This window comes from Aquarana catesbeiana, linkage group LG03 (assembly GCF_042186555.1).
Source record: "Aquarana catesbeiana isolate 2022-GZ linkage group LG03, ASM4218655v1, whole genome shotgun sequence".
In the NCBI taxonomy this organism is placed as follows: Eukaryota; Metazoa; Chordata; class Amphibia; order Anura; family Ranidae; genus Aquarana; species Aquarana catesbeiana.
This window is the reverse complement of record NC_133326.1, coordinates 473,399,608-473,422,666: the sequence shown is the minus strand read 5'-3', so window position 1 is coordinate 473,422,666 and position 23,059 is coordinate 473,399,608. Positions and strand designations below refer to the sequence as shown.

At 36.1% G+C, this 23,059-nt stretch overlaps 1 protein-coding gene across 2 annotated transcripts in view; it reads right to left on the bottom strand.

The window, feature by feature from the left end:
* Positions 1-23,059, bottom strand: part of LOC141132494 (protocadherin gamma-C5-like) — a 751,191-nt gene that overhangs the window by 659,816 nt on the left and 68,316 nt on the right. Inside the window, exon 1 of one of the 2 annotated variants that reach the window (XM_073621009.1) lies at positions 11,450-13,965. The exons of the other annotated variant lie outside the window; for it this stretch is intronic. Coding sequence (XP_073477110.1) covers positions 11,450-13,870 — 2,421 coding nt within the window. The 5' untranslated portion in view covers positions 13,871-13,965. Of the gene's footprint in view, positions 1-11,449; positions 13,966-23,059 lie in introns of those variants that run through there. 2 annotated transcript variants of the gene reach the window in all.

The window sequence follows — 23,059 nt, the reverse complement described above, 5'->3', positions numbered from 1 at the left end:
ATCTTTTTTGTTCTTTAGAATGACTTCACTGAGCATGCCCAGATCTCCCCTAATTTACGGCACACTCTGTGTACTTATCTGTCTATTATCAGATCTTCCTACGGCACAACTCTGAAATCCCACAAGACTGCATAAACACTCAGAGCTTCATACTACACCCCATGTAACCATGTGACATAACATGCAGTGTAAACTTGGGCATCGGACAGGATTACTGCAGCCTTATCAGCTGAAGCTGATAAGACTGCCACAGGCAAACACTAGATATGAAACTATGAAAATAAAACAAGTCAGCTATGAGCAGTGAAACAGGGTTGCCATAGAAACTTTGGATTGAGAAGGAGGCTTGGTTAACAGTACAGGAAGTGCTCAATGTAAGGGCGGAAATACACTCTACTGTGGACTCAGAAAACAATACTTAAGATGGCGCTGCCTAACCCCTGGAAACAAGTTTTTTAAAGTTATGCAATTATGCGATTTGGGCTGGATTACAGTGGCTAAAGTTTGATAATTACTTATTATAATGGACTAAATGAAAAGCAGCATCAGAGTGGGAGAGTTTATTTCCACTTTAAAGGATAAGAGCACTTTCATTACACTAACTATTTTGTAGCCCTGCTTCTCTTCTCTTCTCTAGTGTACCTGTAATAAACCATACTTACAGTACCTGTAAACCTTTTCCTCTGAGATCTTCATTGTGTGACCCAACTGGTGCCATACAAATTTTCTAATGAAAACTTCTATATTGTTAACAAATATATATGTTATTTAATTATGTTCGGGAACCTGTAAAGGTTTAAACATTAGTTTCCTCCAATTCAATAGCTAACCCCTAGCTATTTTTTCATCAGAGCAGATATGCACATATTGTAACTAGTATGCCCTGTACACGCGGTCGGACTTTCTGACGGAATATGTGCGATCGGAGCTTGTTGTCGGAAATTCCGACCGTGCGTGTGTGGACTCCATCGGACTTTTTCCATCGGAATTTCCGACACACAAAGTTTGAGAGCAGGCTATAAAATTTTCCAACAACAAAATCCGATCCTTTAAATTCCGATCGTGTGTAGACAAATCCGACGGACAAAGTGCCACGCATGCTCAGAATAAATTAAGAGATGAAAGCTATTGGTTATTGCCCCGTTTATAGTCCCGACGTACGTGTTTTACGTCACCGCGTTCAGAACGATCAGATTTTCCGACAACTTTGTGTGACCGTGTGTATGCAAGACAAGTTTGAGCCAACATCCGTCGGAAAAAATCCATGGATTTTGTTGTCGGAATGTCCGATCAATGTCCGACCGTGTGTATGGGGCAATAGAGTTGGTTGTGATAAAATCAGGAAACCTAACAATTTGCTAGGTTTTTTTTTTCACCTGAATATATGTGTCTGCATCACACAATTCAGGAGTCTAGATAATCGCTATTGTTAAATTATATGATTCTTTGTAGACTGGACAAATGTAGATGTATTTAATCTAGTGAATTATAAAATGTGCAATTTTATGTATTCCGAATACATTATTAGTGGGCTGGTAAATGTTTCACCAAAATTAATAAACTTTTCCAAAGACATATGATAAGTTCATTAGACATATTGACATATAAGGAGATATTATAAAGTTTATTATTAGAGTTTTTTTTTAAAACAAAGGTACATTTAAATGAACAGTCCAAATGAACAGCTGGTAAATGGTGGTAAAACCTAAAGCACAAAGCTAAGTCAAAAATATTTAGAGGTATTAGTAGGACAGATTATATTTTAGGTAGTATAAAAAATATTTCCAAGTAAACTTGCATGTGTAGAAATGTTATGATCAAATAATGTACAGTAATATTATAGTTAGTACTTTTTAAAAAAAGTTTTTTTTTTTTTTTTTCATTTGATGTGGATTTGTCTTTAGACCACTCTCTATTTATAATTATTGCATTTGATATTGTATTTCATTTTAAACTAACTCAAAATGCTGTAATTGTAACAAATATATCCTCCAAAGAAATGGGTAGGATGAATTAATAGCACTAAAATGCTAAACTATTTTACATATCAATACATAAGAAAATGAAATTATTATTATTATCATTCTTATTTTTCTTCCTATTGTTATTATTATAAAGCTAAAAGGTTTTTAAAACTCCATTTTAATGATCTGATAAATTGAAGTGTTCATTATTTTTTTTTGCAGAAATAAAGAATGTTTTAATTAGCTTTTTATCCAACATCCACCACTAAGTTGAAAGTATTTAAAAGTATATAGCGATAGTTTTTTTAAGAGTATTGGGACAGTAATAAATTCTTTCATTCTTAATAATTGCAAATGTTTTTGTTCAAATAATATTTGATAATTGTATCTTACCAAAAAACATCATATCCACCTCATAAAAATATTCATATTCTGACTTTTTCAGCCATTGAATAAAGAAAAAATAAATGACAGATATCGCAGCATTATTTTTTGTATAGTTTGATAACTAATAATAGCTGTAGGTAGTTATATGTAGCTGCTTCATCCCTTGGATTCTTATTCGTCCTGGATTTTCTAAAAGATCTTACTGTTATAATTCTTAAATCAGTTTTTTGTTTACTGCAAAGTTTTGGGTGCCCCAGTCCATCTTTACATGTTCCAGTTCCTCCTGTTGAAATTTCCATTATACAAAATGAATAAAAATAAGGAGAGAGGAAACTCCTCATAATGGCTATAACCATGTATCAACCCAGGAACTCAAGCCCAATGATCTCACCAATGGGAGACTTCAAGCAATACACCCTGGGAAATGTATATAAATAAGCTTTTTAAAAATGTGAAATGGTTGCTTTGTAAATGTCAGTTTTTATAACACAGGCCAGAAAATAAATATCCCTCCAATCAAATGTTTAAAATAACATTAGTCCATTGCTGAAGTGAAACATGGAAAAGGTCTTAAAAGCCTAAAAGCTTAAGTAAAGCTATCTTCATAGCGCTTCACATGCTGAGCAGCACTGCCAACCACACCTTGCTGAAGCCCAATATTCTGAATAAATGCCATCACTGCATAAGTGTTCTACTTTAGCAATAGCTGTGTGAAGTTTTAACTACCTGTAAAATGAGATTCTCACTTACATTTTTGCAAGGTAAAAAATGCATCTACACATAAGTGTTTTTTTTTTCTACACACATTATAAACTACACATAAACATTTTTTCAATTGGACTACATTTAAGTGATTTAAAGGATAAGCGTACCAACTGAAACTCTGCAGAGTTCCTGTTTTACTTCAGTCACTAAATAATGCTGTTGGAAGGCAAGAGTGGCCAGGATCAGACTACTCTGTAGCACAGAAAGATGAAACCTAACCAGTTACAGTCTGTCAAACCACTAAATCAGGAAAGAAAGTACAAATATGTACAAATAAAAGTTTTTTTTACAAGTTTTACGCAAAGTGGAACTATGGAAAATGACATATTTGATGCAGTCTGCCGCTAGCATTAAAGCAAATTTTTTCTTTTGTTGTACCTGCAAAGTAATGTCATAATGTGCTAGTATGCATTGCATACTAGCACATTATGTTAAACTTACCTTAAAATGAAGCTCTTCCAGCGCCGAGATGCCACCATTGCAGGCGCTCTCATCCTCACCCGTCTTGCTTCCAAGTTCGCAGACTCCTGCTCTGTGCCCTTCACGGCACAGAGCTATGAATAAATGGCACGGATCGGCGTTCCTTCAGAGTGCATGCGCCAGTGATGTCACTGGCTGTATGTACAGTAAATATCTCCCAAACGGTACACGTTTAGGAAATATTTACACTACCTATAGGTAAGCCTTATTATAGGCTTACCTATAGGTAAAAGCAAGAGATGGAAGTTTACTTCCATTTTAAAAGTTTATGTCCAATCAAAATCTTTTTTTCTTGTACAAAAGGGGAAGGAATAGAATGCCTGTCAAGTTTCTACTGGTATCTGGGGCACCTTTAGTGAAATTAATCGTCACTGTCTGTCCTGTTAACAACATTTTAACAGACAAGAAGTGAAGGAAACTCCCCAACAGTAATATGAAAAATCTGTAGCAATAGATGAAGGCTAGAACCCGTGTCAGCGTATATTGATTGGTTTGTGCAAAAAATTATATTGTCTACAAAATAGGGGATAGATTTATGGCATTTTTATTATTATTATTTTTTTTACTAGTAATGGCAGCAATCTGTGATCTTAATCGGGACTGAGACATTGCAGCAGACAGATCGGACACTTTTGACACTATTTTGGGACCGTTGACATTTATACAGTGATCAGTGCTATAAATAGCCACTGATTACTGTATAAATGTCATTGGCAGGGAAGGGGTTAACACTAGTGGCAATCAAGGGGTTATTTGTGTTACCTAGGGAGTGATTCTAACTGTGGGGGGGTGGGACTGCCTGGGTGAGGAGACCGATCATTGTTCCTAAGCATTAGGAACAACAAATCGCTCTCCCCACCCCTGACAGAATGGAGATCTGACTGTTTATATTGACAGATCTCCGTTCTCTCCTTCTCAGAAGCAATCACGAGTACCCGGCGGCCATCGGGGCCGCAGGCCACTTGCAAGGGCTGCTATGTCACGCCATGGGCGCGCGCACCCTATACTCCTTAAATGGCCCACCGTGCAGCTACGGCGATTCGTGCAGGAGTGCCATTGTTCCACCGTCAATCGACGGTGGGCGGTCGGCAAGCGGTTAAGTAAGTCTCAAACAAAAATAGCCTAACTCTAGCAAACACTTTTCAAGCAGTTCCAACAACATTTTTTTCTTTTAGAATTTTTTTTAAAACATATGAGTAAAATCTGACTGTTGTAAGTCCTTGTGGTATTGTTTTATGGTATGCCCCAAACCTGTAACAGTGACCCTTTCAAGACAGCTTGGCCTGCATGAAAATGTGTAGAAAAATATAACTAAGGGTGAAATAAAAAAGGAAAGCAAATATTATCATTATGCATTAATCATTATGTATTGTATATTAATCAGTATGTATGTATATTATCATTATGTATTAACCACATAAATATACCAAAATGTTATGCTATAGTGGTCCCTTAATCTCACTACATGATATTTCTTACAGTTTTAGAATGTATAACAGCTTACCAATATGGAAATGTGACAAAAATAGGCATCTAGGTACATAAGATCACATACTTTTATTGGAATTTGGGGGGGGGTTAAGATGCCACTAAACAAAATGTTATGGGATTGTTTTGCGAATCTAAAGTGTTGCTGAGCCCCAAAGATGGGGGGGGGGGGTTGTTTTGGGTTTGTCCATAACATCTAGCCATACACTGCAATTTCAATCTGTAACTTTACAACAAGACTTACACATGACTTCTGTTGGCAATTTTTAAAGGGTAAGCCATCCTAATTTATTTTAACCACCTCAAAGCCATTATTTTTAATATCCAAAACAATTATTGCAACAAATTAAATCACCTTGGGGTGTCCACTTGTTAAAACGAGGTCAGTTTAGAGATGTTTGTACTGTTCCATCATTTTTATTTGATATGTTTTATAAGGGAAATGGAAACATGTTCTGCCTATTTTCTTGACATAGTAAAAAATAAAAAATCCAATTGCTAATCAGTACTACTAAAATCAATTTATATGTATCTCAAAAAATATATAAAGTTAACTTGGGTGTGTTGAGTGTTGCATTGCCAAGTAATTGTTAGTCAAACACTCACAGCACTTAAAACTAAAAAATGTCCTTGACAGTTGACAGGACATCAAATAACATGCTGGTCATGAAGTGGTTAATGTCTTTGTTGTGGAGATGAGGAGAGTTGGACAGGTTGATTTGTTCGGAGGAGGGCTGACAGCACTTGCTCCACAAAAATGTTTTGTCAGCTGACAACAGGAATTAGTTGCTGTGTGCATGGGAGCATTTAAAGGGATAAAATATGGGGAAATGGGCATGTATTGCAGAGATGCATTTTGTTTTTTTTTTGCCCTGACATACACTAAGTCAAAATTTATTGTAAATCCTATATTCACGTACACAGTTATCGCAGCACTGAAACAAAGTTCTTCCAAAAGTTAAATGAAGCTGCACGTGAAAGGCAATTTATGATTAGAATACACTTACATTTCAAAGCTGTAACCAATTTATATTAATAATAAACAATTAACTTATGAGCTTTCATAAGACCCCTTTCACACTGAGGCGTTTTTCAGGTGCTTTTGGGCTAAAAATAACGCCTGTAATGTGCCTGAAAAACGGCTCCCCTGCAGTCTCAGTGTGAAAGCCCCAGTGCTTTCACACTAAGGCGATGCGCTGGCAGGACGTTAAAAAAACTCCTGCAAGCAGCATCTTTGGAGCAGTGAAGGAGAGGTGTATACACTGCTCTTCCACCTCTCCTGTCCATTGAAATGAATGGGCAGCGCCGCTGAACCACCGGCAAAGTGCCATTGCAGCATCGCTTTCCGGGTCGTTTTAACCCTTTTTTGGCCGCTAGTAGGGGTTAAAAGCACCCTGCTAGCAGCCAAAAACCTCCATAAAAACTACGGTCCCGACGCCCCAGTGTGAAAGCAGCCTAAATGCAAAATAATTACACGCAGGAGATTAATTTCAACATACCTCTGCCATACTGTTAGCAGGTAAATCTTGATTTGTGGAACCATTGATAGCAGCTGATTCATCAGTGTCAATGAGATTGTCTGTAGGCACATTCTGTACTGGTTTCAGGTAAGCAATTTCATTCTGCTTGGAATCAAGTGATACGCAAACATCATATGAGAATGGAAAGGGTAAACTTGTATCACTGATCTCAGATGGACATCCCAGTGTAAACTGAGGATACACATTTCTACTATATGTTTCAAAGGTTGTTGGAGTATTTGATTTTCTGCACTTAAAGATGATTGCAACAATGACCGTCAAAATGAATGTAAAAGAAATAAGAGCTATAGCAATTATTAGAAAGAATGATGCATTAGAGGAATTTTTTGAATTGTTGGGTTGCTGTTTGAACTCTGGAACAACTTGCTGAAAGCTTTCAGCTACAACCAAGTTCAAAGTGACTGTTGATGACAGGAATGGAATGCCATTGTCCTTCACTAACACCACAATTTTTTGCTTTAAAGAATCCTTGTCTGGAAGATCTCGTCCTATTCTGATTTCACCACTTTGTTGCCCAATGACAAACAATGATGATTCTGGTACTTGTAGAAAATGATACGAAAGCCAGGCATTGTGTCCAGAGTCAGCATCAACCGCAATCACCTTTGTCACCAAGTAACCTTTCTCAGCTGAGTAAGGAATAAATTCAAACATTGAGCCATCAGTATCTGGTGCTGGGTAGAGAATCTTAGGAGCATTATCATTCTTATCTACGATACAAACTCTTACTGTGACATTACTGCATAAAGGGGGAGATCCATAATCCCTAGCCATCACCTGGAATTGAAATTCCCGTAACTGTTCATAGTCAAATGATCTCTGCGCATAAAGAACTCCTGTCACTGAGTTTATGGAGATGTATGATGGAACTGGAATGTCTTCTACTTTGCTGTTTAGAATACTGTACATAATTTTCCCATTGTCATCCTGATCTAGATCCGATGCATGAACTGTATAAATTAAAGTCCCTGGCTGATTATTTTCAGCAATATAAATAATGTAATCCATCTTTTCAAAAACAGGAGAATTGTCATTCACATCCATAATCATCAACTCAATGGTTCTATTACTGGACAAAATAGGTGATCCCTTATCCACACAGTGGATTGTTATGTTATAGCCAGAATTTCTTTCTCGATCCATGTTTTCTGCAGTTACAAGTTTATAGTAACTACTAGATAATGGTAATAGTTTAAAAGGCATTGTGTTGCAGGGCTGACATATAACTTCACCATTCTTTCCAGCATCCAAATCCCGAATTTTAATTAAAGCTATGACAGTGCCAGGTAGCGAATCCTCTGGAATAGCTGAGGAGACAGATGTAACTGTAATTTCTGGAATATTGTCATTCATGTCAATCACCTGTATGGATATTTTGCAATGTGTGGCATGTCCACCACCATCTTTAGCTTCAACAGTAATTTCGTAAGAATCAGCAATTTCATAGTCCAAACTTCCTATTATCCTAATATCACCGGTTTGTGGATTCACGGAAAATATCCGGCTAGCGCTTTCGGAGATATGATTAAATGAATAGGTTATTTGAGCATTAGATCCCTCGTCTTCATCAGTTGCATTTAAGTCAATTACTAGAAAATCCACAGGTGCATTCTCTTGTAATCGTATGTGGTATGTGTCTTGAGCAAAAGTAGGATAATTATCATTAACATCCTGAACATATATTTTAACTGTAGCAGTACCAGATTTGGGAGGTTGTCCTCCATCATAAGCAGTCAAAATGAACTCATATAAACTTTGTTTTTCTCTATCTAGTGAGTTTTCTAAAACAATTTCGGGATATTTTATTCCATCTTTAGTAATCCTTTCTCCAAGACTGAAGTATTTATTGACAGTAAGAGTATAGCTTTGTACAGAATTAGTACTAAGATCTGGATCTTGAGCATTTCCTAAAGCAAACCGTGCGCCTGGTAAGGTAAATTCACTAATTTCTATGCTGAAATTGTTTTTGGAAAAGGTAGGCAGATTATCATTCACATCCTGGATTTCAATAGTGATGGTATAAAATGTCAGTGGATTTTCTATGACAGCTTCCAGGTTTAGAAAGCAGCTCTGTTTAGCACCGCACAATGTTTCTCTGTCAATCCTCTCTGAAACAAGTAAGTCCCCATTTTCAATATTCACCCTGAAATACTGTATTTTATCTTCAGCAACCACCTGGAATTTTGCTGCTAACTCTTTAACATTCAGCCCAAGATCTTTTGCCAAATTCCCAACTACAGTTCGTATTTTAAGTTCTTCAGGAATTGAATACTGTAACTGACCAACAATGACTTTAAATAGAAATAAAATAAAAGTAAACACTTGCCACACCATTTTCCCTTTTGTGCTTGTACCTTGTTATCAATCAAAGTGAGCAGGCAGATGTGTCGTCCTTTAATCACTCCATAAATAAAAAATTGCATCTGACAGATCCAAGATGTTGTGGAGTATCCTGAATTGCAGGATGCACAATGAAAATATTGCAGTATTTCCTTCTAAGCTGCAATTGTGAGACTAATTAACATTACTTGGATATATATTCCAAAAGAAAGAAAGAAAATATTATAGGCCAATAGTGACACCAAGAGGTTAAAATCAGGTAATGCAGCTAAACGTCTTGTATTGAAAAGGATATATGAAGGGGTTTACAATTGTTTATTTGTGTTTGCTTGTCATTTGATGTTTATTAAAAGCCATAAAAAATAATAATAATAAAGGGTAAGTCAAAGGCCACTTGGTAAAGACTGTTGCTGGATAGCCATCGAAAAAGGTTGGGATAAAATATCTATTTATGCATGTAATTGATTTTGCCTCTAGATGAACTCTTATATTTATTTATCATTTATTTATTTATTATTATTTTTTGCCTTTTAAAATGTATTTTATTTATGTAGAACACATGAAAATATATGTAGAAATATGACATTACAATATGTTTGCTGAGGTATACATGATATAAAAATACAAAAAAGGAAAAGGATCATCTTTGTTCAAAAATATTTTGGATTGCAATGTGAATGTAAGAAACTGTAATATCTGATGTAGGATGAATAACTATTCTGGACCAGGTTTATTATTGCTGTAATGGTCCCTTTCCCTCCAGCCTCCTAAAAGACAGTGAAGCTGATTTACTATAGGAATACAGACTGTCAGGCTAATAAAAGAATACACTGAATGTTTACTTAGCTTAGTGATAAAGGGGAAGCTGTGTTCATTTAAGCCAGTCACGAGGAAGCAAAAAAAAACTTTTTTTATTTCACTTTCATATTACTATATGCATGAATACATAGATTCACTATATTTATGGTTATATGAGCATTTGCTTTTAATTATAGCAAAAATATATGATTTTTATGTATATATCTTTTTATCTTTAATGGCATAAGCATCAATATTTGTTCTCTCTCTCTCTCTCTCTCTCTCTCTCTCTCTCTCTCTCTCTCTCTCTCTCTCTCTCTCTCTCTCTCTCTCTCTCTCTCTCTTTCTCTCTCTCTCTCTCTCTCTTTCTCTCTCTCTCTCTATATATATATATATAATATATATATTTTTTTTATATGATAACATTTTAAGTGTTTGGTATAATTTATAATGTTATGGAAAACACATGCACGCAGCAAGGAAGGAAAAAAACTGGTGATTGATTATAATTCAAGATGCTCAGACAAATTAAATAATTATGTAATGGCTTCCACAAGTATACAAACACTTCCCAAACTGTGGAACATTACCATCTTGGACTCCTACTGGGTGTCTCAATAAATGAGGTCAATACAGGTAACCTTTGACTTGGCATATACACTGCAGACTTTAGCCCTGATTAATCAATCTGCAATATCACTTAGAAATGCTAAATAGTACTTAAAGGCATGTTACAATCATATATGATAACCTTGTTTGAGAGACGATGATAGCATGCCTAAAATACAGCTGAAGTCAAAACTTTATTTTTAGGTTAGGATAGAATAGGGAAAAGTTACCAACCCTTTCAGGCTTTTTTTCTAATATCTGTGTCTGCTGGGTAGCTTCACTCTCTCTCACACACGTTGGGGATATTTCCTCTCACTCCCTGTTCTTTCTATGGGGCAGGAAGTGGAAGTAAACCTCACATGCTGCTGTGTGAAGGAAGTCACCATAAGTACTCATATCATTCTTTCAACTCAATTTATGTAATAGCCTCAAAAAATAAGCAGGCTGCCAGTATTCAAGCTTCCCTCAAAATTCTTTAGAAAGTATTGATTATGCAAACCCTATATGTTGTGTACAAAATAACATAAATGGTCAGTTCACCCAAATTGGATACTTCAATTGTTAGTATATTTCTAAGTGGAGTGTGACATTCATTAATGGTTTCTTATATCTTTCAAGACTCAATTTGTGACAATTTTGCAATTGTGTTTTTAGGCCTGGACACCTACCTACTAAGTAAAGTTTACTAGATTCAATCTGTCAGCACAAGAAACTTGAAAGATATGCTGGGCACACAGGATAGGTACAAGATATATTAAATTAGATACAATAAACCAATAGACCACATAAGAACCTGAAAAAAAAACAAAAAAATCTTAGTGCTTACATAAAAATGCATATCAAGAGAAAGAAAATCTGGATGGCTGCACTCCCAGTAGTGAGATCCAAAAAAAAGCCTTTATTCAATAAAACTGTATAAAGCACAGAGACGTACAACAATAACCCAGCTCACCTTTGGGCAGCATGAATGTGTGTTTGTGAATCCACCAATGCATATTAGTATTAGCAGGCAAGTTACCTTTTTTGGTCTGTGAATGAAAATAACTTATTACATATATAAGATTTAGTTTCACATACCTGAAAAACATTGTGTTTAGGCAAATTCTCTTGAGGTAAACTATTCACAGCTGTTGAATCTTCAGTGTCAATGAGATTGTCTGTGGGGACATTCTGGACTGGTCTCAGATAAGCAATTTCATTCTGCTTTGAGTCAAGAGTCACACACACATCATAGGAGAATGGAAAAGGTAAACTAGTATCGCTGATCTCAGAAGGACAACCCACAGTGAACTGAGGATACACATTTCTATTATATGTTCCTAGGTTTGTTCCTAGATAGCTTGTTTTTCTGCATTTAAGAATAATTGTAACCATTACTGTCACAATAAATAGAACAGAAATCATAGCTATAGCTATCACCAGGTAGAATGTTGCATTTGATGAAATGTCTGACAAGTTGGGTTGTTTTTTTATCTCTGGCACAACTTGTTGAAAGCTCTCTGCCACAACCAGATTTAAAGTAGCCGTAGATGACAAGGCTGGGACTCCATTGTCCTTTACAAGAATTACAATCTTTTGCCTTAAGGAGTCCACATCTGGAAGTTCTCGACCTATCCTGATTTCACCGTTTTGGCTTATAACAAATAATGAAGGTTCTGAAACATGCAGTAAATTATAAGAAAGCCAGGCATTGTGTCCAGAATCAGCATCCACTGCAATTACTTTTGTCACTAGATAACCTTTCTCAGCAGAGTGGGGGATAAATTCAAATAAAGATGATCCTTCTGTTTCTGGTGATGGATACAGAATCTTAGGGGCATTATCATTCTTATCTATGATACATATTCTTATTGTAACATTACTGCTTAGAGGAGGGGATCCACTGTCCTTAGCCATCACTTGGAACTGAAATTCTCGTAACTGTTCATAGTCAAATGATCTTTGAGCATAAAGAATCCCTGTCATTGAGTTTATGGAAACATAGGATGACACTGGAATAGATTCTATGTTACTATTTATAATGCTGTAAGTGATTTTTCCATTCTCATCACGATCAATGTCTAAAGCATTGACTTTGTGTACTGAGGTCCCCGGCTGATTATTTTCTGCAATATAGATGAGATAATTATTTTTTTCAAAAAGAGGGGGATTGTCATTCACATCGGAGATCATTAACTTAATTTGCTTATTGCTCGACATCAGAGGAGATCCGCTGTCAATGCATTGAATTGTAATGTTGTACAAAGAATTTCTTTCTTGATCCATGTTTGATGCAGTAACAAGTTTATAGTAGCTACTTGATGATGGTATTAGTTGAAAAGGAAGTGTATTAGATATCTGGCATACAACTTCACCATTCTTTCCTGAATCCAAATCACGAACATTAATCAATGCTATCACTGTACCAGGTGGGGAATTTTCTGGAATTGTATCTGAGAGAGATGTGACTGTTATTTCTGGGACATTATCATTCACATCAATCACCTGTATAGATAATTTGCAATTTGTCACATGACCTCCACCATCTTTTGCTTCTACAGTCATTTCATAAGTGTCTGAACTTTCATAATCCAAATTTCCAATGATTTTAACATCCCCATTTTGAGCACCAATACTAAATATTTGACGAGCAGTTTCAGGAATGTGGCTAAATGAATATGAAATTAGGGCATTTGTTCCTTCATCTTCATCAGTTGCATTCAGGTGAGTTACTGTAAAGCCAACAGGCACATTTTCAGGTAGCCATATGTTATAGGTATCTTGAGTAAACACAGGGAAGTTATCATTAACATCTTGAACAACAATCTTCACTATAGCGGTCCCAGATTTCTGAGGCTTTCCGCCATCAAAAGCAGTTAAAATCAGCTCATAGAAACTTTGCTTTTCTCTGTCCAGAGACTTTTCTAGTATGATTTCTGGATATGTAATTCCATCCTTGGCAGTTCTTTCTCCAAGGCTAAAGTATTCAATACCACTCAGTGCATAGCTAGTTACAGCATTGAAACCTAAGTCAGGATCCTGTGCAATACCTAATGAAAACTGTGTTCCAGGACTTGCTGATTCACTGATGCCTATGTCAAAATATTTCTTAGAAAAAGTAGGAGAGTTGTCATTCACATCCTGGATTTCCACAGTAATCGTGTAAAAATTCAAGGGATTTTCTATAACAGCCTCCAAATTTATAAAGCAGGTCTGTTTTGTTCCGCATAATACCTCTCTGTCAATTCTTTCTGCAACAATCAAGTCTCCATTTTCAAGATTAACTCCAAAATATTGCTTTTTGGCTTGAGAAACTATTTGAAATTTTCTCATTGTTAGGTCTTTAGCACTCAACCCAAGGTCCTTAGCCACATTCCCAACCACAGATCCCTTTTTCAATTCTTCAGCTATAGAATATTGCAATTGACCAGAGCTATGTTCAAAGAAAAATGAAGTAAAATAAAATACTTGCCATATAAAAATCATCCTGGTGCTTCTGTTTCTTTCTGTATTCTGCATTCTGATAAGTAGCTATAGCTTCTGTTCCTTCACAGAATAAAATATCCAAAGTATTGTAAATACGGCAACAGAAAGCAAAATGGAAACAAATTGCAATTTTTCTTAGTATCTGCATTGAGGCTGGATCCAGTTTCTACATTCTAACAGAGTACAAAACATTGTACAGTCTAGTAGTGACACCAAGAGTTCAAGAATAGGTATTACAACACAACTGGTAAAGACACTTAAAATACTGGGACATAAAAGCATATGTGTATATATACATGCTGTACTGTAATTCTTTTTTTTCTTACAAGTTTCTAAAATATGAAAAAAAAATCACATGCAAAATGTGATAAACAATTATAAAGGTATCTTTAGTACATGCCTGAATCCTTTTGTTCTAAACCTTATACCCTCTTGTTTACAATTACATTGCCATATTTCTAAGGTAACATTTGAGGTTGGTTTACTGTTGTTCACAGACAAGTCTATATTTGTTTCAGTGAACCAGGTTGAGTATACTACTTACTTAAAAATATCTCCTTTAACCTGACTACCTGAAGAAAACACATGTGTACTGTTGTGTAATACCACTGGACAATCATTTGTAATTTTTATTTTGAAAATATGTAAACCCTTTGGTATTGGTAATTTAGAAGTGGGCCAATGCACACCCTTGTAAGGATATTGACCTAGGTGCAATCCATGAAAAAGTTTGTAGAATGTGAAACAGGTAGTAGGTGCACTCAACAGGACTTGCAACAAAAGGAATTTCCAAAGTAGTTTTAATAATGGCAACATTTTGGCAGGGCACAGCTCACCTTTCTCAAGGGAAATTTATCTTGAGAGAGGTGGGCTATGCCCCGCTGAAACTTTTACAATAATAAAACTTTAAAATAAATGAGAAACCAGGCCTATTTCCAAACAAACAAGCACCTTTGGAATAGTGAAATAGATTGTGTCAATCAACCATAATGATTGCAACAGCTGCTGCCTAAAAATAAACTCTTTTTTTGAAAAAAAGATAGTCAAAATTAAATTAAAGCAAAAAAAGTCCAATAGACTCAGGAAGCGCTTATACATATGATTATTCACATAACATGAGCAATCTATTCAACATATGTCCATTCTATGTAGTCCATACAAAATATATAAATGGAGTTTGTCATTAACTGCTGCAGAGAAAAGCCAGTCCTTTAAAATCATTTAAGATTAAATTTGCTGTCACCGAAAGATAGCACAGAGAGAAGAGAGGGGGTGTGCAAAAGGACCCCCTCTTGAAAAAACTCTTACCAGACAAGAGCTTAATCTTTGCATGTAAATCTCAAAGCAGTGGAACGTCTCCACGGGTGTATTCTTTCCCTGTTCAATTTGTGCCAGCCACTCTAATTGCTCAGTTAGTCAAGTGAAGAAAAGAGGGATCGGAAATAGCGTAATCTTGTTTTAAACAACTTTTAAGACCATTAAAAAACAAACCCCCTTCAGCTCCCCTTACAAGAAATCACATATATCACAGCGGTGTTCACAAAATGTCATCAGCTAACATCAGGTATTGTACAGCATCTCCTACCACTCTCGGCTTGTGTGACCTGCGGGGATTCGTTCTGTGTTTCTGGGCTTGCTGACGTAACTACGCTCGTCGTATGGCTCCACCCTGATGTATTTCATCATTCACGACATCATCTGAGGGTGGAGCCATACGGCGCGCTCTCTCTTTTATGCATCCGAGATCAGCTCCTAATTTTTAACCATTTGGCTGCACAAGTCTCCTCATCCAACTTCACGGCGGCATGATCATAGACTCTATGGAGCTGATCACTGAAAAAAAACATCTCAATCCCATCAAACCAGAATAAATATCAATAAAATTTCTATCAACAAAAAATAGCTAATTATAAAAAATTCCATTAGGATCACTCAATGAGTGATGTTAAAACTTTAAAAATGAATACCCACAAAGATCTACAAGAACAGGCATTAGGGAATAAACTTACAAAGGGCGGGATGGGTGAATTGTCTAAAACCTCAACCCATCACCTACTTTTATCACGTTACACTAATCTCACCTGAGAATTGAATATATAAAACATAGAATAAAATAACATAAAAAGGTAAACTGATATTGCAAAAGTGAGACCCAGACAGATTTTCATTACCTTAATAGTCACTAATAAAACAATTGACGTCCAGTTCTACATTTAAGCCACCGGGCGTCAATGTGTTCATCAAATATATCCAGCAAGACTCTCTCTTGGATATTTCTCGCACCAGATTTGACCCTCTCTGGTTGGGGTGAATCCTATCAATGCCCCAAATTTTTAAACTGGAGGGGTCCTGGTTATGGTGTTTTTTTAAAGTGCAAAGAGACCCCATGGTACTTAAACCCAATCTCTATGTTGTGAATGTGTTCTGAAATGCATTTTTTAAGCATCTTTTTCGTGCAACCTACATACATTAAGTCGCATGGGCACTGCAAAAGGTAAACAACATGTGGTGCTGCAAGTTATAAATTTCTTAATCCTGAAACTCATATTACTGCCTGTCGAGATGAACTCAGTCACGCCTCTAATTGGTTGGCTGACCTTAGCACATGTTTGGCACCTTCTACAGGCAAAAAAACCTGCACGGTCCCAAAACAACACCAGTCTTACTGGTGGATCTAGGATCTTCTTAACGATCATATCTCCAAAATTGGAAGCCTTTCTATTTATGAAAGAAGGATTTTTGGAAGAGATTGATTAAGCACTTTGTCCATACAAAGTATGTGCCAATGTCGTCTAAAAATCCTCTCTATTTCCTTATATTGTACATGAAAATTAGAGATGAATACCCATTCATGTTTAGAGTTCCTCTCCTGTGGTCTGTCTTCCAAGCAGGACTCTCGTGGGATATTGCTAACAGTCGTGATAATCTTATTCAAATCAAGCTCATTATATCCCTTTTGCATGAATCGTTTTTTAATTATTTCGGATTGTGATTGAAAGTCAGCATCCAATGTACAGTTTCTCCTAACTCTCATTATTCGGCCTCTTGGAATGTTTTTTAGCCAGTGTGGATGATGACCACTAGTGAGAGGGAGAAAACTGTTTCTGTCCGTTGGTTTAAAATAGACAGTAGTGGTTAAACTACCTCCTTGTCTGACAATATTCACATCCAAAAAATGTTTTCTTTAAAAATGTTTTCAATAAAGAAAAAATGTTTTCTTTATTTAACTCGTGATCCAACACAATATTATTTTTGTTAAGTTCAATCATAAACTCATGCAGTGAACTTTCAGTGCCCTCCCATATAAACAGGAGGTCATCAATATACCTCCTGTAAAAGAGAAGATGATTTCTCTGTTTTGAAAAGACCGACTTGTCCTTCCACAATCCCATAAAGAGGTTTGCTAAGCTGGGGGCAAATTGGCCCCCATAGCAACGCCCCTCGTTTGTGAGTAGAACTGGTGATCATACCAAAAATAGTTATGAGACAGGCAAAAGTCAAGTGCCTGTTTCAAAAAGACTTTTTGCTCAAATGGGATATCGTCTCTTTGGCATAGTGCCCAGTTCAGCGCCAATAAGGCGTCATCGTATTGGATTATGCTATACAGTAAAGAGACGTCTGCTGTCACCGGATAAACTTCATGTTTATCTGATAAATCTATTTGACTGATGACTAAAACATTTTTTGTATCCTTTAAATAGGCCTTCGTTCGTAAGACACTTGCCTGTAAAAAGGTATAAAAAAAAAGGTATCAAGATACTGTCCCAGTCTCGCAGTTACCGATCCAATGCTATTTACAATTGGACGTGCTGGTGGAGTTGTCGGATTTTTGTGCATCTTTGGCAAGGTATAAATGGTTGGGACTCTACAATAGCTAGGCACCAGAATAATAAAACCATGTTGGAAATTCCTCCTGTTGCAAATCTTATTGAGTGCACCTGCTGCCTGTTTCATATTCTGTTAACCCTTTGTTGATATTTTACATATTTTACACATGATTTTGTGTAGCCATTTCGTTTTTATATCACTTTATTTACTTACTCTATATGTGATGCCAAGTTCAACCAAATTATGTCATACTTAAAAGGTATTTACTTTCTTCATTTAAATCTTTATGGTTTAGTTTGGGAGACTGTGTAAGCATTAGTATAATATAATCAAATCAAATGAATGCTGTAATAAAAAAAGTCCTGCATTTCCTGCATTTAGTAAGTGTTTATTTACTAAAGGAGTATGGAATTTTTACTGTGCAATAGGGAAGCTATGTTCAACTTGAGCATCTGATTATGTGCAAGAGAAATACAATATGATTTTATTTAATGAGCAAATTAAACATTCACTCTGCAAAGTGCACAATTTATATTCCTTTTGTAAATTAACCCCAGAGGACTGAGATAAATTGTCAAAAAAATACAAAGTGCACAATACACAATCGTTTTCAAAATAGTTGCAACATATTTTAGACATGATTTTATAACAGCTTCAAAATCTAAATATGGAATTTAAAGGAGTTTTCCTATTTAATAATTTAATTAAGTTAGAAAACAAATTGACTCCAAAAGATCATCACAGTTAAAAGAAGAAACAGTTGTCAGGAAAAGTAACTCGACAATTGTGAAATATTTAAAAAAAAAAAAACCTAACCAATGTATGGGTATGTACTATAATATCTTTGCCATTCAATTAAAAAAAAACACAATCATATTTAATTCCACAAGACGCTTAGGGGGAATATTTATAAAGTTGTGAATCTGACATCACCAGGTATTTAGTGCAGGTGAATCTTCCTGGGTGTTTTAAATAACAGTGATTAACTGCCATTGTAAATTCAGATACAACCATCAAATAATTAGGTGAATCTTCCTGTAAATATTTGTATCCTCATTTGGAGTGTATATTATCCCCACAGTAAATTCAGATACAGCCATCAAATAATTAGGTGAATCTTCCTGGGTGTTTTAAATAACAGTGATTAACTGCCATTGTACGTTTGGTAAAAGCCATATTCACTGCTTTACAAATATGCCCCAAGGTTATACTTATAAAGCAATGAATGTGATATTCCCCAAACATTCAACTGCAGGTTTCTCTTCCTGGTCAGGTGTTTTCAAATACAGTGATTGATTCACCTGCAGTGAATGTTTGTAGAATGTCACATTTACCGCTTCATTAGTGTGCCCCTAAATGCTACCTTCTAACAACCCATAATCCAAAATCTAAATCCCGGTTCTACTAATTGTGCACTATTCTAAAAAAAAAAATCAGAACCACATAAAATTATATGGATTTTGACATGCATGTATTTGGGCTAATACTTTTTTTTTTTTTTTTGCTTATTTTTATTTTTCATTTTTATTTTCATTTGCTTCTGTTCAAGGTGTTGATTGCATCTCACAGGGCATACATGCACTGGGTTTTTCAACCAAGATACAAAGGATAGCCGTTTTGAAATTGTAAATATTTTTCTCCTCATTTGGAGTGTATATTATCCCCACAGTAAATTCAGATACAACCATCAAATAATTAAATGTAAAGACTAACAACAGGTGAACATCATCCCTATCCAATGAACTCTTACAGACAGCTGCCAAGCCACTTGTAACACTGATGAACAGTGACTTTATTTGTATGCACCAAAACCTTAAAGCCAAGCTGTCAGAACAAAAGTTGAGTGTGTGGGAAAAAAAAAACAAAAAAAAACAAAAAACAAAAGAAAAACAAAAGAAAAAAACACAATTATGTACATAGGGGCAGACCATAGAGATTTGCATGAAATTCAGCCACAAACAGTACAAAAATTATTCACAATAAACTCAGAAAAAATTAACACAAAACAAGAATGTACACAAAAAATTAAAATGTGAAAAAAATTAAATACATAAGTTTGCATTTTTTGACAAGAAACATTCCACATAAACCTAATCATACTGCTGTAACTACAATAAATACTTAAGTGCATTTTTTTCAAAATGGATGAGTATACTAGTTTTGATTAAAAAAAAATAATAATAATAATAAAATAAATGAAAATGTATGTAAACTTAAATTTAACAAAAAGATAAATATATTTCTGATATGATTTAAAGTCATAGAAATACATATTTACATATGTGGAGAAATTTTTTTCAGATTTCTTTTAAATTATAAATAAACATATAATGTATCACAAAAACTGTTTGCTTTCAAAACTGATTGGCCTGTGTGTTAATTCTCACGTAGACACAAAACAAAAGGTTTGTATTGGGACGTTTTTATGGTGTGATCACACAATATTTCATATTTCATAGAAGAAACAGAGGATGTCCAAACATTATATACATCAATACAGTCATAAAACACAGACACATCGCTCAAGACTGCTCAGCGCAAAACAGCTGCATGTTCTGCCCCCACCAGGTAGGACCAGAAAAGCGTTTGAAGGCATGGGAACTCACTTCCACTCATGGAAAATTGGAAAACACAAAAAAACGAAATACACGAAAATAAAATGAAACAAAAACAAAACAAAAAATATATATGATATATAGTAGCAGGTAACTGCTAAGGTTAATACACAATCCTAATGGTTACTTTCGCAGCTGTGCTACACGTTTCAGAAGAGATAAAACTAAGCCCTGGGTTTGGTACTGGTGGCTCACTTTGAAACTCTGAGCAGCAATCTGTTCTTCAAAGGCTTCAGACTCACATTTCTCATGTCAAAAAAACAGCATCTTACAAATTTACAAGAAGTCTTTAATGTTAACATCTGCTAAGGGATCCTTTGATGGGGTTTTTTTCGGGCTCCGTGAAGCAGGGTTCAGACTTGGAGATAGCGGAGCACCAGGAATAGAAGCTCCAGCAAATGACGGCCTAATCATAGGCTGGCCATACATTATTGGCTGTTGGGGCATCATTGGTATCCCTTCCCCTGATAAAGCTAGAGCAAACCCAGATCTGTTGCTGCTGCCTGTGCGCTGGGAGCAGTTGTTGCTGATGAGGGTCCCCCACTTCCTGGAGTAACAGGTCCTTGCATAGTAGCAGTTGATGGGCCAACAGTTGCCCATGTTGGTGGAGCTACCATTGGTTGCCAGTTGGCACAACCCATGAGTTTCTTTTCTCCTGCATTCCACTGAAGATCTCCCTTTTTTACCAGAGGTGCCAGAAATTCCAAGATTACCAACTAAGCTTGCAAGAGAAGAATCAAGGTCACTACCAAGACCTTTGTTGGAGCCACTGACATTATTTCCTGATGTCTTTTTGATGCATGAACCTTTGAAGAGTGGCTCTTTAAAACTCTGTATATACTTTATATATACCTCAGAGCAAACTTCACCGGTTAGTATTAATTAAGCAGCATTCAGCTATGAAAGCAGAGTTCTGAACCCCTTCCACATTGTAGTATGGGTATATTATATATTCATATATAACTTTAGTTATTGAATTACAAGAAACTTAGTAATAGTTTTAAGGTGATTACTTATATATATATATAGATATATATATATATATTTCTATATATGTATAATGTATGTTTCTGAGCTCACAGACGGTCATTCACAGATGGTCACATTGTCTTGGGATAGGCTTTGTTAGTACCAGATAAAACCAGCTTTTCGCGCCTTCCATCTAGCCTTTAAAAGGTCAGACAATAGAGCAGGCTAGTGAACCTCGTTGAGGACATGAGTGGTCCTAGATCTTGAACAGGCTGTCGGCTTCCAGAACTATCTGAGAATTCAGAAGTTGAGGGGTTCCCTGGATTGAATGCTGAATTTATCCTGTATTGTAACATCTGTAATACATCTTTAATCGAAGCTAAGTAAATCTTTTTTATTACATTCTTTGTTTTGTGTGTTTTAATCATTGCATTTACTGACCACATATCTGAAAGGGTAAATATATAAATGAATCTATGAATAAATGTATCACAGAATTTAACCCCTTGTTACACACATACTAGAATTTCTGGCCTATAGAGAAGCATGCATTGCATGGACACATTGCTAGAGATCCAGCTTCACAAATGGCTGCTAATATTTCCATGACAAGGCAATCTGAGTTAAGCAATATGAGCTGTTGCTCAACAATTGCATTAATGTGAATACAATTTGAAGCAATAAATGTAGTTCCGTGTTTGACATTCATTAGTCTTGAAGCTATCTTCTTTTTAGATTAGGCATCATGTTGTATGCACTAATACTTAGAAATAAAGTTGGGCCGAACACCCCCCTGGTTCGGTTTGCGCAAGGACTCTCGTACACCGCAAAAGTTCAGAACCGAACTTCGAACCCTATTAATGTCTATTACACCCTAACGTCAAAAATCAAAAGTGCTCATTTTGAAGGCTTATATGCAAGTTATTGGCCATAAAAAGGGTATGGGGGCCCAGGTACTGCCCTGGGGGACATGTATCAATGGTGGCACCGCGCCACACCAAATGCCCCTAAGCACCCCTCCATGTTAAAAGCATGTGGACTGGTATGGTTCAGGAGGGGGGCTGCTCGCTCCTCCCCCCCTTTCCTGGCCTGCCAGGCTGCATGCTGTGATAAGGTTCTGGTATGGATTTTGGCAGGCCATGCCATTTAAAAAAAATTTTGGTGTGGGGTTCCCCTTAAAATCCATGCCAGACCCAAAGGGCATGGTATGGATTGGGTGGGACTCCCACGCCATTTTCTTTAACATTTTTCCACTGCCGGCAATGTTTTTTTTTTTAATTCAGCTGTCAGCAAGGAAGCCGTTGACAGCTGATGACTCATCTGTTGTTAAGGACTCCACAGCTGGCTTCCCAGCCTGCTCCTTAGCAACCAGCGATTCACTGTTCCCTGATTGGGACTTAGAATGCACTGTGCAGGCAATGTTCAGGCCCAACTTTTGCTCGGCTCGAACTGTTCGCCCAACTCTACTTTAAAACACATATTATAAATTATCATACCATGTGTTTATAATGTTAACTATACAAAACACGGTTGGATAATCAAAAGAATAGGTGTTTAAAGTAAAACTTTACAATTTTTACAAACAAACAAAACAGTAGCATCAAAGTTAATTCTTTGCATTGCAAGGATTAGAAAACCTTATTGCAGCCTCTTATCTTTTTGGGTTCTGCTTACACGGATATATAGGCCATTATTGATATTACCATCATAGTGCTAAGTGGGAGGATCTGTCTGCTGTAATAAAATTAACATTCCATGTGTTGGAAAATTAGAAAAACTTCAAGGAAAATATGAATGCATGAGCATGTGT